Genomic DNA, 16,488 nt, shown 5'->3' on the forward strand with positions numbered 1-16,488 from the left:
TTAATTAAAGCCACAGCACTGACTGCTGTACACTGAACTCCACTGTACAAAAATCGTTCATCACCTTGATGGAATGATCCACGAACAAAACGAACTGCCTTGCCAGCCACAGCATCAACCTTAGAACAAACAGCCTCGCCAGCCACAGCATCAACCTCAGAACAAACTGCCTCGCCAGCCACAACATCAACCTCAGAACAAACTTCCTGGCCTGCAACACCAATCTCCTGACCTGCAACACCAAGTCCTCCATCTTCGGTTTCACTATCAGTAACATCTGCTGCACATGTATCCATGTCAGCAGACAAGCACACCACAGAAATGCTCCAAACACTATAAACATATGTGTTTAAGGACACACTTAGATTTAATATGTGCAAAATCAAATCATTTAAACATGTGTTGAAAACCAAGACACTTGTTCCCCACTCACATGACATTCCTTGAGAATTCCTTTTTGCACAGTCAACAACTACAAAGTAATCATGATGCCTGATAACCAAGATCGTTGCAGCTTTAAACTCAATAACGCACATTCCATCTTTCAAACAGGCTTGCAGCACCTCACTTAATCCCACATTCTTATCAAAGTCAAAATGACAACAAACCACATTACCACTTTCTGCTTTGAACACTCCACCAAAGATTCTTTGTTGTTCTACCAATTTGCACACTTCCAGGCCATCATCTACGTCCACCCCTTTTCTAGCTACAAAGGCTGCAAACTTTGAACCTTCAACAACAATTTCATCCACATCTGATGAATTCCAAGTGCAGACGGGAAAAATGGTGTGTTTTATTGCAGCTATAATATTACACCCACTTACCTTTTTAATATTCAGAAAACGGTTAGGATTCTGCAGCAACCTACCTGGAACAAGAGGCAACGGCATCCCCTCTGAACAAACACAAGAAACAAGATTAACAGCCTGACCTTTTGATGTTTGAGTGCGCTGTCCAACATCCCCCTCCGCAGGCCCCTTTAGAATAAAGGAAAAATGTTCCCAAGTGCAATAAACACAATATTCAAAACATATTTTTATTCAATACCACACAATAACTTTTGCTATGTACATGTCACTTATATCAATTTATTTTTCAAAATGCTGAAGTTTATGAATTGTAAACTGATGGTGGTCAGAAGGCCCGAGGACACCAGTGACGGCAGCCTCGATTCTGTCATTGAAACCCAGGACAGCGTGGGCTATGATGTAGTTTGCCATATAATATTGTGTAGAGCCTGTTGACTTGGAAAAGCGTTACACAAGTACAGACCATTTATCATGCACCATGTAACCAACCTAAACTTCAGAACAAACATACCTGTATGATGAAAACATCAGATTTTATTTGTTGCATTTCATTTTAAATGTTGTGTAAATTAACAAACTTCATCAAAGCTAGCAACTCCAAAAAGTGATAAAAAAAAAAAATCTTTATTTACAGAAAGATACTTTATAAAATTAATAACAGTGATATATAGAAATGTTATGATAAACATAACATCATATTCTGTACTATTTATAAAAACACAATATTTATTATTGCATCAACAGGTTACCTGAATCTTAAATTGACTGCTCTGTCTAACTCCCTTTAAGAGTTCCTTTACTCACCCCAAATATAATGCTAAATTTTTAACAAGGCATGGTTCTTTAACAAACTTACTACAGATACATACCTGGATTGCTGCACCACCAGGCATCGCACCAGCAACAGGAGAAAGAGCAGCAGCAGCAGGACCCTCGGACGTTTCCCCAGGACAGGGAGAACGCTGAACATCACAGACAAGCACCCTGTCATGTGCCGTCTCTGCCTATATCACAATTTAAAGAAATTTTTTTTACATCTGATGAACTAATTTCACAAAAAAATACCAAAAGAACACAATTGACTGACTCATATGCATCATTATTGTCAACAGTGGAAACTTCATAACAAATTTCAATTAAAATAAATTGATACCTTCTTCTTACGAGGAGGGGGCTCCACACCTGCAGTGTCTGTCATGCACGGCATGGGTGAATCCTATATATAACAAAATACATAGGGATCAAAGATCTGTTATAATTGAATTGATCAGGTCCTTAAATAAATTAATTGTGCTATACAAACCTGCTGTCTAACCCGCCTGGTCTTCAAGACAGCTGGATTCTTGCGATGTTTCACAGGTCTCTGAAAAAACTACAAAAACAATATTCATTATCATTTATAAAAACCAACAACTATTTATCTGATAGTTAATAGTTTGTTAAAAATTACCACGTTGCCTGTGGGAACATCGCCAAGAGCCGATGGAGAAACTTTTTCCATGGCAACCAACATTTCTTCTGAAAACCGCACAGGATTTAGTGGGATGAAGCACTCCCTCAAAGCCACAGAAGTGCCATCCGCCTGTTCAGGAAATACAACAAAAAATCCATAAATTTAAATACCATCAACCCTTCTAAATATTAATAAGCTGTAACATCAACTATACCTGCTTATGAAACACTCTGCTGCTGGGTGAAGCCGAGGACGACTCAGATTCACCAGAGTGTTTCCTCTGTAATGGCAAACAGATAAACATATTGAAACAGTTTCTGACAAGGGTTAACCATAAGGACATCATTCTTACAGTTAAAAGTAAACGCTCACCTTCCTGTCGGATTTCACAGACGTCCACTCAGAAGGGGGTGGAGGAGGTGGACGTTCCACACCCTTCAAGACCAAACGGGGCACAAATCTCGGGGTGTATGGATGAGACACCTGTCTTTGCACTGGTGGCGGCAGTGCTGGTGTCTCCAGGAACTGATAGGAAGACATCCAAATCAGCTCCGCGAGAAGTGGCATCCCGTGATCATCACTTAAGTGGATCTATGACATGAATAAATACTTATTAACTTTAAAAAAATTCCATAATGTCAATTTAATCGGTTTGAAATTAGTTTACACTTACACCATCACGGCACCACAGATGGCGACGGCTCCGGGGGTAGTATTCAGCGATGGATGTAAAACTTACACCTGAATAAACATGAAATGAAAAAGAACATCTCAATTCCAGATGATTCAGTAACAGACTTCATGAAGTTATTTTAAATACATATTTGAAACCACAATCAAATGAGAAAAATTGATTTCTATAATTACCCAGACGTTTCGCCCTGCGGTGGAACTCTTGATTATAGAAGTTCACCTTCTCCCCAGACTCCGTTAGACGCGGGACCATTGAAATGCAGAAAGCCTGAAAAGTAAGTAACAATATTTATATAGCACTTTTCACAGACCAGGGTCACAAAGTGCTACACAAATTTATAAAAAGTTTATATAAATTAAACAACATACAGTAACAGTAAAGACAGTATAAAACCATAATGAATTAACAAAAGCTATATACATCCAAAGCAAATACTTCTGTTCAGAGAACACAACACTCACCTTTGGCCAGCGACTGAGAACAGCCTTCAGGTACCTCTCAAAGGATTGTCCCGCTTGTTCTGGCGTGTTGCTGGCTGTAAGGTCGTTGGACGGAGCCAGAATGCAAACTGCATCAGGCTCCCGAGATACTTCAGCATTAAGTACCTCTAGGCGAAGGTCATTTGCTGCTGCTCCCGGAGTCGACATGAATCCGAAAACAAAGCGACCGGCTGGCATACGAACGATGCCGTCTGCAAATGACCGCAGATGGGAGGCACCGATAACCAGGATGAACTGAAAATAAATAACATTAAAATGTGAAAAAACTCACTAAAAACAGATAGAAATATAAAGATATTTCTTCATAATATATTTATAATATTCAACATACTTGCTTATCAGGGCTCCCATCAGGAATAACCAGTTTGTGTTGGTGAGGCGTCACCAAACTGGCTTCCCATTTCATAACTTTGTGTCTCTTTCCTGTACCACCAACTGTTAAAAGACATAAGAACTATTAAAAAATGTATTTTTGCTAAAACAATGTTAATCAACATTTACAGAATAGGAACTCTACATTAAAAAATACTTACGTGGCACGAAATCGACAGAAGGTTGCTGTATCCCTATGCGCTCAGTTCGGGTGACTTCAAGTCGCCTACGAGCTGCCTCAGATCTACGATGAGACCTGCCACGAGGCATCTGAAAATGTACATTAAATAAGCATATTTTAAAGAACTATAAAAAGAAAAGATAACCTTCAACTAAACAGTTTATTCATCCGCATATGAGAAATGATCACCCACAAAAGTGCAAAGCTAGAACAATAAATCACAAAACACAATACCCAGTCACAAGTTAAATGAGCACATATCTGATTTCTGATTGAACAGACAAAATCAGAGCTTCTAGATATCTGGGAAATTATTTTCTCTGCTATCATTACATGAAGTGACAGGTTCATAAATCTGTTTTTAAGCAGAAACAAAAATAAAAGAGGGACAGCTGCATTAATTAGATATAATTTTGAGCACATTTTTGGAAAATATGAAACCCTACTAAAAGCATTTGGGTTGTATGACTGTACAACCATTGACTCCCACAATCTTTCATCACAATGTTGCACCATTTTAACAAAGGTTCATTTAAAGACATTTTAGAACCGAATGCTGAGCTTTCATTTACATTAAAAAAAATACATCTTTTACATGACTAAATTTGGATATGTAAACTTTTGTCATGAATAGTAGTCTGTATGAAAACTCAAAAACAATCTGCATTATCTGAAAATGGAGTAAAAGACAAATAAAGTTCATTTCATATGCAGTTATTGCTACTACCTCCAATAATATCCCAAAAAAATATAAATGAGCATTTTTAGTATTTAATCAGATAAAATACATTTCTGTTACACATTATAATGATTATGGAAGTGATCTTGATTAATCTCTAGTGATTAGGTTATAGAGATTAGAATCCTGAGTGACTGAGTTCAATTCCCAATCCCACAGCTTGCAACTCTGAGCAAGACCCTTAACCCCACACTGCTCCCTGGGCACTGCACAATGGCAGCCCACTCCTCCCCAAGGAGATAAGTTAAATGCAGAGAATCATTTCATAGCTCTATATCTGTGACAGTTGAATGGCAATAAAACACTAGAATATCGGAAAAATATATTTTATTGTTTTTTTCCTATTCCTCATATCACTCTTAAATGAAGTTTTTTCTTATTTTAAATCTACAACATGGAAATGTCCATAGATTTGATATCAGAAATCACACACAATAGTATCCCATTCATTGCACCAAAAACAGTAGCTAGGACAGCCAAAGCTAATACTAATGGGCACAATCCAAGACAGACAGCCATACAACCACAAAAAGAACTTTTACATACACTTACCTCGAGAAAAATTAAATCCTGCAGTCGACAAAATCCAGGGGTTACGAGAAAAAAGCAAATGTTCTTTTGGAACTCTGCTTTTTGCTCTTCAGGTGAAACCTTTAAGACAGCTGAAGCTCCCTCAAAGTCAGTCTACAATAAAAAAAAAACAAACACCCAACCTTTGTTGATTACATATTATTATAATTAAGCAACCTTTGTCAAACATTCTCATAACATACAAATAAGGTTATTTCACCAACATACATTAATTTAATGTAAATATTTAAGATTAAAGGAACTGCACAAAAAAAATTAGACATTAAATTCCATCTAATGCTACAATCTGCTCCCGACATATATTACTATAAACAGTCCCATAATACAGCTGCTTTAAATTTACTACATTTTACAAAAAATTTGCATTCCTCATTTTACTACTGACACGCTAATAATTTCCAGAACGTTTGTCATAAAGACGGAGACGTAAAATAAATGTGATCGTCCACACGAATGCCTGAAAACGCTGCAAAATGAATACCAGGCCTGTAAGTGGCGCTGTGGTGCCAAAGCTAAAACAGGCAACGAAATGTTGGGCATGCGCACTAATATTTATACATGGTTGCCCTGCGGCTCCATTTTCGTGGTTCAGACAAATTCTGGTGTTCAACTATGTCGTCGATATTGCTCTGTTCTTCCTGGAGATATTCCAGAAGAAAAAGATTCTGTTGTAAACCCGAAAGCAGGCCGAGTAGCATTAGCAGCAACCATTCAACACAGGACGCCGCCATTGTTGTTATGATACGGTGTCACGCATACGTGCTTAGACGCGACGCTATGACGCATGCGTGTAAAAAAAAATTGCGGTTAGAGCTTAAAGATGGAAAAGCGAAAACGGCGTTTAAAACCTTCCCACTCTGAAGGCTGAATAAAAAAAAACAGAAAAAAAAACCTTTACATACCCCCACACGCCGGCTTCGTATGAATGAGAGGCTGGTTTGATGAAAAACTTGTGCGTTAAGGCCAGTGTTCAGCTTCGTGTGGACGAGGCCTCAGAGGACAAAATAGCCTCGAGTCCATGTGCTAGCTGCCACTCCACAAACAAAGACAAAGACCGCTAGCTAGCACAACCAGACATACACCCACAGCGAACCTCGGCCTCATCAACAAACAAAGACACAACGAGCTACGGCGCATCCGCTAGCTACAAACCACACAGCCGTAGCAAGACTACCCTATAGAAGCACACCAACAAACAAAGACACAACATCCTCGCCCTCGGCAATAGAAGCCAACAAAGAAAGAAATAGAAAGCATCAGCCCCTCGGCTAACTAGTACACCACAATCACAGACAAATAACCTCAATGGTATCCAGCACAGACTAAATGCACTTCTACAGAAAATAGCCAATGCCCTAAGGAACACAGCAATACAAGCGCAAAAAGAACTTTTAAACACACTTACCACCAGAGAAATGAAATCCTGCGGTCGACAAATCCAAGGCTTAAGAGAAAAATGCAAATGTTCTATATGAACTCTGCTTTTTGCTCCTAAGATGAAAGTGAGGCACTCCCGTAAAGCGAGTCTACTAGAGACAACTTACCTCCGGCAAAAACGCAATATATTGAACACCTGGACTGACCAATAGCGTTGCGTCAAGCACATCAGCCAATCAGACTGCACATAAGCCGCCCGTTAGAAAAGATTTGAAAATAAACAGACCAATCAGATAACGTTATAATCAGGAATTAACCTCCAGTTTACATATATAAAAAAAATAGATAACCCACATTTAAATAAATATGAATTATAAATGCAAAAAATATATACATTATATTTCTAAAAATATTTATAAAAATTCAATGACAACAACATTTTTTAAAACAATAAAATCATTTTATAGGACATTATTTTATTTCAACTTGACTCATAGTACCCATCTGCATAATATAACACCATGTTTGCATTACAAAAAATAATTTTATATCCAGTCTGGACCATTAAATGAAATGATTAAGCTTAAAAAAAAAAACAACATATATATATATATATATATATATATATATATATATATATATATATATATATATATATATATATATATATATATATATATATATATATATATATATATGTGCGTGTTTGTGATATGATAGGTGATGATTTATGACACCCCTCATATTTCTGGTGTGATAATAGCCAAAAATACATAAAAAAATGCTTAGAAGTACATACAAGATGACATAATCTTACAAACCCATCACCATCAATGCTTATTATTCCCATAAATCCAATCATTACCACTTACTGTAGGTCAAAAACTTGACTAAAACCATCAGATACTGGTTTTAGTAATTAATTAATTAATGTAAACCTAGCTTGATGCCCTACAATTTAAAAAAAAGCATGATCTCACATTGCCTCCTGCCTTATACTAATAGAAAATAATTTCTTGAAATGCTTATTAAAATCATAGCTTAAATTTGATCCACGACAACCATACTGGATCATGTTAACTTGAAACAAAGTAGAAAGACAGCCAAATATTCCTGAATTCAACTCTATTAGTAATTCAAGTTACTTACCATAATCTTAATTCACTTTATCAATCTCCAAAAAATATACTTTCAAATATTTCCCTTTAATCACTGCTAAACAGCTTTTACATGCATTTAACCATTCCACTGTACCAGCTGGCAAAAAACACATTTTTCTACTAATATGTATGGATTAACTAGCAATTATGAAGTACAATTCCCTTAAAATGTTCAACTAATCTAATTAAATTTGTAAAATCATATATCATAATAACTTTTATGTTTTACTACATGCTAATCAACTCTAAAGTTGCTCTTTGCTTCTTTAATATATATATATATGTCATTTATCTATATGTGTCTTTGTGATATAATAGGTGATTTTTTAAGACACCCCTCATATTTCCGGTATGATAATAGCAAAAAATAAATAAATACTTAGAAATACATGCACAATGACATAATCTTACAAACCCATTGCTTTAAATGTTTATTAATCCAATAAATCCAAATATTACCACTTACTGTGGGTCAGAAACTTCACTGAAACCATGAGATCCTGGTTTTTGTAATGAAATAATTAATGTAAACCTAGCTTGCTGCCCTACAATTTTAAAAATGCATGGTCTGACAGTGCCTCCTTCCTTATCCAAAAAGAAAAATAATATTTTTAAATACTTATTATATATCATAGCTAAAATTTGATCCACCACAAGCATACTGAATCATGTTAACTTCAAACAACGTAAAAAGACAGTCAAAATATTGCTAAATTCAAGTCTTTTAGTAATTCAACCTACTTACCACTATCTTAATTCACTTTATCAATCTAAAAAAAAAATACTTTCAAATACTTCCCTTTAATCACTGCTAAACAGCTTTTACATGCATTTAAGCATACCACTGTAACAGCTGGCAAAAAACACATTTTCTTAGTAATATGTATAAATTAACTTGCAATTATGAAGTACAATTCCCTTAAAATATTCCACTAATCTAAATAAATTTGTAAAATCATATATCCTAACAACATTAATGTTTTACTACATGCTAATCAACTCTATAGTTGCTCTTTGATGCTTTGAAAAATATATATATACATATATATAAAGGAAAAAATTCAAAGATCATGATATTTGTTAATCAACAATTCATACTCCTATTTTACATATTAAATATTTCACTAGAAGCAACTAAACCAAGCAAAAAACCACATAAAATTTCAGCATAATGAAATACCACAAGACTCAAAGTGAAAAAACAACTTTACTAAAAAAAGAACATTTCAAGCCAGAACAAAATATGTATTAAATAAAATTAAAGATATAAAAACAAACAGCAAAAAAACATCACACATATTAACTATCTAAAATAAAATTAAGCCTCCTTTTCTTCTTGCATTATTTCAGGCTCCACAGATTCTTCTCCCTCTTGCTCCATCATTTCTGAAACTGTTTCAGGTAGAAAAAATATTATTACTTATTTAAGATACAACTTTAAAACACAGTCTATATAATCATATATGTACTTCACTCTAATAACAATCATTGTATCAATACATATTACACATCAATTACTGACATAAATAAAAATCTATTTTTCTCAAGCCACTTAGTCTTCCCTTAAATAAAAAAATACTCACAGCTATATAAACTACTGCCATACCACATAGTCACACTCTTTACATTACTAAATAATTAATCTCTGTCTTAGTATTATTTGTGTGATTCTTAAACTTTTTAAATCAGGATAATTTATTCCTGCCCACCCCCCCAAAATATTAATGTATCCCTTCTTTATTTGATAATGCATCAATAGAAAATATTGAATAATAGCCCAAGCCTAAAAAAAAACAGGCCATAAATGCAAATAAAGAATAGACAATGAAGCTGCAAAGAAAAATTGAAAAAATAATATATATCATTAACAAAATGTGACTCAAACAAAACACTAGCCATGATGCATACAAAAATTTACACTCAAATATGATAACAATTACAACAAATAAAACCAATACCATCTTCAGAAAAGGCAAGAGCCAGCTGAAGGCCTTCTCTTTCGATCTTCAGCTCTACAATTTCTTGCTCCTTTAATTTGAGCTGGCAGAACGCATTATTGGCCCGCTGCTCTTGCGCCTTCCGCTGACGCTCACTACGAAAAAGCCTTTCGAGAAGCTTATTGTAGGTGATACAATTTCTCCCGAAGGCTTCCTCCCTTGCTACCGCCGCATCACCAATAAGGTACTGCAAATAACAAAAAGCAACATATGAATAACATTAAAACAAAAGTAAACATCTCAGAAGCCTGATGCACTTTGTGGTATGGCTCCGTTTTAGAAACAATTAAAAATAAAAACAACTCCAGTTTTGATTTGGAACAAACAATTATTATACTACAATAACTAGAACTTGTTTTTTATATTCAACAATAACAATAACATTAATGATTTAGATAACATGATTAGCATCTAATAACAATAATACATATCATAACAAAAAAAAAAAATTTAACCTCAGAACCACCTAAAACAATTTTAACATAACATAAAGATTTCAAAATACAACATGTATACTGCTTTTAAAACACTGCTTTTACATTGTACAATATATATTTATTTTATTACTTACTATATTATAAAATAATTAAATACTCACTATAAAGATTAAAAGAAATACATTTTCAAGTTATATATTACACAGACTCTGATGACATAAATGAAGGGCTTGAACTTCGATTTATGCAAAAAAAAGATATAACACCTGCATAATAGCATAGTTCGTTTACTCCTATAAAGAAATGACGTGAGTTAAAGCCTACAGACGCAGCGCGATGCGAAAATCTGTTTCTATGTAACATTATGGTCATAAACATCCCATAAACAATTGAAATATCACTGTTATAAATTATTTAATACACCAGAAACCCCCGCGGTCATGCCAGTAATTACTTCCGGGTTGGCGTAAAGAGCAACGAGAACGCGAGTGGGGAATTCTGGGAAATGAAGTCAAACATTTCCTCCGTCCTCTGAAATAAGCAACAAACGTTTAAAAGAAAAAAAAACGTTTCATGGAAATTTGTGTCACTAACCAAACTAAAATAATGTACTATGAGGCAAGAATTACCTCCTTTGACAATATCAACTATGTTAGCTATTAAAAAAAATAAAAAACGTTTTATGATAAATGTGTCACTGTCTGAAATGAATATACAAATAAACTATGCTTACTTCAACTTAAAAACTTTGCCTCTCACAGATATATGGTACAGCCAGTTCTTTAAAAAAATATATAAATAAAAAACTAGCATAACTTACACAAGAAACTTGCGCCTCAACTTTCAAAGCTTCCAACTCCGGCACGGGAGATTTGGGAAACTTCTGTGGAGTACAATGTTCCATGACCTAGAAAATACAGAAACATTCTTAATTAAACATAACCAAAATGCAGAAATCACAAATGATTCAACAAAAAAATACCTACTACAACAAGCTTTCAGTCCGACTGAACTTCTTAGATGCGACGCTCCTTCTACAATAGCTACCTAAAGATGGCCGGTACTTAATTTGAAAAACACATCACCTCAACCAAAAACATTTCAAAATAAAACAATTTATCTGACACATCTAATAAACCTGTTAAAAAAATTTCTTTCCAAGCTCCTATATTAGGACTTATTATATAAATAATACAATAATGCAATAAACAAATGCTTTTGTCATAACACTTATAACAATTTAATCTTAAACAATTTTTCGCAAAAATAAACACTGCTTGAGATGAAATTCATATAAAAATCCTTAAATTTATGCAAAATTGTTGCAAAGCTTTCAAATATAATATGAGACACATTATTACACCTGCATTCACCATCTACTAAGTAATATCCATAAACCAGCAACAGTTGAGCCTAAGTATAGAACCAAAGCTAAAATGCCCTCACTTAAAAAAAGAACAACAAAAATCTCACAATATAAGAAATGTTTAAATACTGAAAAAAATCTTTTATCATATGTGTCTTTTTATCTCTTCAATCACACACAAAACATTTTTGGTGTTACAATGTTACAAATCAACAAATTAAATAAAAGGAAAATAATCCAGAGAAATAAAATATAATTATACCATAGTTTTCTTTGAGATACATTAAAAAACTTTAAACAGTTCTTTTTAGATAATTATTTTTGATTTACCCATATAATTGTAGCACTATTACTATTTACATCAACTGCTCTTAAACTACATAAACAATACTATGTTTTAGTTTTAAAATGCTTTACAAATACTCCCTACATTAGGTGGGATTCCATATTTTACTTTGATTTCACAGAGAAAAGAGAAAAAACTAAAACTATTTTTTTTGTTCATAATAATCTATGACCCAAGTTTAAGTTATTATATATTAATTATATTTAAACAGAAATGCTACACATGCCCATGTGATTCAGTGAGTTAACATTTGACATAACAAAACCAACAACAATACCTATGCACTATCTTTTATATTTTATCTTAATTTACTGCTATATGAGATTAGATTTAAAACTGTATCCAATCCCACATACACTTTGACCTGCCATATTAAAACCCCTCAACCTTAAGTAGAAACATTTTGATTTGTCTCACATTATTTTATTTTTGTAATCTTATATAACAATACTTCAACTCCCTATAGTTAAAATGACACTCTTGACAAAAAAATTTCATTCCTCCCATATCTATGAAATGTCTTCCATTTATAACAACAACTTACTTTACCTGTGTTCCATAAAATAGGACTGACCAATTTAAGTCAAGTCAGTAATATCACCTAATAGTAAACACAATCAAATACCATATTTCTTATAAAGCAATTTACCTTTTAAAAATAACAAAGTACATGCCATATCAGACGGTGATTGTCAGCTTACCTATAACTACAACTATACAACCAAACTTAGTTTGAACATCAATCTGTTGCAATGAAAGAACACCTACTTCAATTCTTTGACTATAACAAGTGCACATAAAAAGAAAAGAATACCTGGATATAAAAAACAGGTTTGAAAACACAACTGTGAATCCATTTTCAAAAAGGATTGAAGGAAAATAAAATAAACTGAGGAAAATGTATTGTTTCCATGTTTTGCATCAAAATCCTCCATATCTTAAAAAGGTCTCATGTGACACGCAATGTCTTCTGCTCTAATATTTTTTGATAAAAGCATCACACCTCATAACTTACAAACTTCTATAAAGTACACATCTTTTTTAATCAAATACGCTTATCTTCATACTGCACCTAAGAAAATCTTATAAAACATGCCACTAATTACAATAGATGATTTGCTGACATAGTAGGTTACAGATTTCAATATTATCCCACAGTTTAACTAAAATACATACTCTTCTTTATAACCCATGTGATTCATTCTTACACACTGTTACTAAGGATTAAAAATCAAGTAATATAATGCTTAATAAAAAGCAATACCAAATATAGCAAAGATAAAAAAACATTGTAAGACAATATACACTTTTAATCAATAATAATAGCATTATGAAAGAAACCATGATTGTCAAAAGATCAAGAATACATACTCTAAAGAGGAGAAGATCAATGTAAACTGATAAAAGAACCATATTATTGTCTTTAAAGGTCTGCTCCACCTTACCTTCAAAAATCCATCCATCAACAAAGCCTGAAATGATCAAGTTCAGTACATTACCAGTACAATCCAAAGCAGATGTTGAACAGCCTATATTCACTATGCTGCTTACATTGCAATAAAACCTGAAAAGCAAACCTAATCTATATGTTCAATAAATTTTAAATAAAAAATTCCTTTTATATAGAATATAAATATAATACAATTAATCTATCTATCTTATCAAATGAACTTAACATTCATTTATCATATATAGAAGTGGTGGATTAATGAAACATCTTGAAGCATTTCAAACCATTACAAAACTATATTGATACTGAAGATCCTGTCTCACAGACTGCACCACTAAACACACTACAAACATATCATTTAACAAACTAGTCAAATATGATGTCTTACTACTAATATATGATTTAAATTATTGCTGGTTAAATTGGATGGTAACATAACTATGATTAAATTGAAGATATGTTTGATATTTAAATACAGAATGTAAAATATATCATAACATAAAAAACATAAGCACAAATATAAATGAAGATGCTTATAACCTTGCTAACTTACACACAGATGGCTCAAGGAACCCAGAGTACTTCAAAAATTAAAAAAAAGACAGTTTGTTGAAAAGGCTTCAGAGCATTTATTGACAATAAAGTGCTCTCATTACTCCCACAACATTACATTTACTTTGTTTTAACTCTTCACTGAGACTAAATTGCACATTATAAAATAACTCACATATAATATATGTGGAAATTCATTCATGTAGTACACTATTCAATGTAGACATTCAATTCAATTCAGTTCAGTTATATAGTGCAAATTTAAAACACAAGTCATCTCAAGGCACTTAACATTTTAACCAAATCACACAGTAAAATTGATTAAAACTTTCCTGTCTACAAAAAACCAGTTGATTGCATCAACTCATTGACTCTTCAGCAATCCCTCAAACTAAACATGCTTATAGCAACAGTGAGAAGGGAAAATTCCCTTTTAACAGGAAGAACCTCCAACAGAACCAGGCTCAGTGATAACAGCCATCTGCTGAAGCCCACTGGGATTCAAGGACACAAAAACACAAACAAAAACCAGCTGTAAAAGGCAGCCACGTCCAAGAAACACACAGCCAGACAGACAAGCACCAAGCCAGCTCCAATAATAGAGGATGAAAAGAGAACATCCAGCCAGTCACAGTCAGAAAAACATGACTACACTGGAAAACAGTACAATCTTCAGACAACAACGTTGATGGCAGCAGCACATCCGATGTTTCTCTCCAGGATGGAGTCACAGCCAAACAGGACCAGACAAGACAAAGCTACTCTAAAAAATAAGAGAAATCAGAACATTAGAGATATCATTAACAAATTCTGTACAATAGAAGAAAAGAGAGAAAATGAAATAAAATCATAAAATGGGGGTCACACTGATTAATGATAGTTTACAGCTCTGCTGCAGCTTACCTTCTGAACTCCATCCTTCAACAATCTATATTCTATAGATATTTAAAAATACCTTTAAAATTATAAACTAAGAGTGATAGGTTAAAGAGGCATCATTAAGTAAACCAACATATTACCAAATTATACATTTTTAAAACTTAAAAAAAATATAAATCATAAACATATAATCATAACATGAACACTAATAAAGAAATGTAAATAAGGATACCTGTTTAGAATAATTTACAACTTAAGTGCTTAGATTGCATGTGGGGACATCACTTTAAACCCACCAACTGAAATGACTGCAACATTATTTTGTCCCTAGTTTAACCCTAGCTAACCAAAGCAGAAATGTCTCCACACATCCAAACATAAAAATAAACTCATTTTGATGGCTGGGGGAGAATGAAAAAAAGAAACAAAATAATAAGATAAAGAAAATCAACAGAATCAGCAACAGGCAAGAAATGAAAAAAAAAAAACAGCAACAACAGAATGAAGAGAAGGAAAATCTGCATGAACAGCAGCAGGATAAGAAGAATAGACACAGCAAGAGCATGTCAAGAAGAAATGTTAGACTGATAATTATAAAATTATTGTGTGAACATATGAAACATTGAAAGAAAGAGGATGCTATTTTCTATGCTGTGAGTCAACCAGAAGAGTCATAAACTTTTATGACCTCAAGTCACAATCACACAATAGTATGACTTCAATCCAGCCAGTTGGTCAATTCACACTATCTTGTTACCTGCATCCTCCCAGGCCCACCTGTTTGATGTTGTAAACTGTTAAAAAAAAGGCTTGGCCATGAAAGGAACTGTGTGAGAAGGTAATGGTTATCCTTTTAATCTTTTAAACTCACATTTTTCTGAATTAAAACCTAAAAGGAAGACAAAAGACACAGCAAAATAAGCAACAACAGCAGAATGATGACAGACTGGCAGCTCCAAAAAGATGAGGAGCAAGAAAATGAATAGAAAAAACAACAAACATGACTAATGCTCAAAAAAGTATATTGGAGCCATGGTCCACACCCAACAAGAAATGGGACATTTTGAATCAAAGATACCATTTTCATTTTTTAGGTAATGACATATCTGAGTGAAGGGCTCTTGGTTTTCTTTTTGAGTTTGAGACTTCAAATTAGCTTTACATGGACTATAGTCATAGCAAATTAAAAGTTATCTAAATTATGATTCTACATGGGAGCATGCGGGCGTTGCTAAGCATCAAACTGTTAACTCCAGTCATCCAAAGCCATGCTTTTACGAGGAGGAGAAGGATAGTGATAATGAGAAACAAACAGCAGTAGGAAATGCAGTGAGAGTAGCAGCAGGAAGAAGAATATGAAGAGAAGGAGCACAGGGGGAGAAAGATGATTAGGATGAGAAACAGCAGAAGGAAAATGAAGGAGGATTAAATGAAGCAGGATAAGGAGGATGAAGAGGATCAGGAGAAGCAGCAGTAGGCAGGGGATGAACAGAAAAAGCAGCAGCAGGATGAGGAGAAGGAGATGCAACAAGAGCAACCACTAAATGAGGAGAAGGAGATGCAACAAGAGCGACAGCAGGAG

The 16,488-nt window shown here is 33.8% G+C and overlaps 1 protein-coding gene and 1 long non-coding RNA gene across 2 annotated transcripts; both read right to left on the reverse strand.

Moving 5' to 3' along the window:
- Positions 1 to 2,229: 2,229 nt before the first annotated feature.
- LOC119777867 lies at positions 2,230 to 5,793 on the reverse strand. Its single transcript, XM_038276873.1, has 9 exons — positions 5,304 to 5,793; positions 3,993 to 4,101; positions 3,791 to 3,894; positions 3,421 to 3,693; positions 3,133 to 3,226; positions 2,939 to 3,006; positions 2,638 to 2,856; positions 2,480 to 2,545; positions 2,230 to 2,394 (listed from the first exon to the last, which is right to left on the reverse strand). Exons 2-9 carry the CDS (start codon positions 4,099 to 4,101, stop codon positions 2,230 to 2,232), a joined length of 1,098 nt encoding a protein of 365 aa, XP_038132801.1. The 5' UTR covers positions 5,304 to 5,793.
- A 2,950-nt stretch (positions 5,794 to 8,743) lies between these two features.
- LOC119777865 lies at positions 8,744 to 15,982 on the reverse strand. Its single transcript, XR_005279984.1, has 3 exons — positions 11,134 to 15,982; positions 9,838 to 10,063; positions 8,744 to 9,271 (listed from the first exon to the last, which is right to left on the reverse strand). It is a non-coding gene; the product is annotated as an uncharacterized LOC119777865 (long non-coding RNA).
- Positions 15,983 to 16,488: the final 506 nt, after the last annotated feature.

The sequence above is a fragment of the Cyprinodon tularosa genome, unplaced genomic scaffold (genome assembly GCF_016077235.1).
Source record: "Cyprinodon tularosa strain WSP-4 unplaced genomic scaffold, ASM1607723v1 ctg1284, whole genome shotgun sequence".
Taxonomy (NCBI): domain Eukaryota; kingdom Metazoa; phylum Chordata; class Actinopteri; order Cyprinodontiformes; family Cyprinodontidae; genus Cyprinodon; species Cyprinodon tularosa.

Coding starts and splice junctions, on each gene's coding strand:
- LOC119777867 (XM_038276873.1), bottom strand. CDS start 4,101: ATGCCTCGTGGCAGGTCTCATCGTAGATCTGAGGCAGCTCGTAGGCGA. Junction 3,007..3,132: donor CCGCAGGGCGAAACGTCTGG/GTAATTATAGAA, acceptor ATGTTTATTCAG/GTGTAAGTTTTACATCCATC. Junction 2,546..2,637: donor CTGTGAAATCCGACAGGAAG/GTGAGCGTTTAC, acceptor TTGCCATTACAG/AGGAAACACTCTGGTGAATC.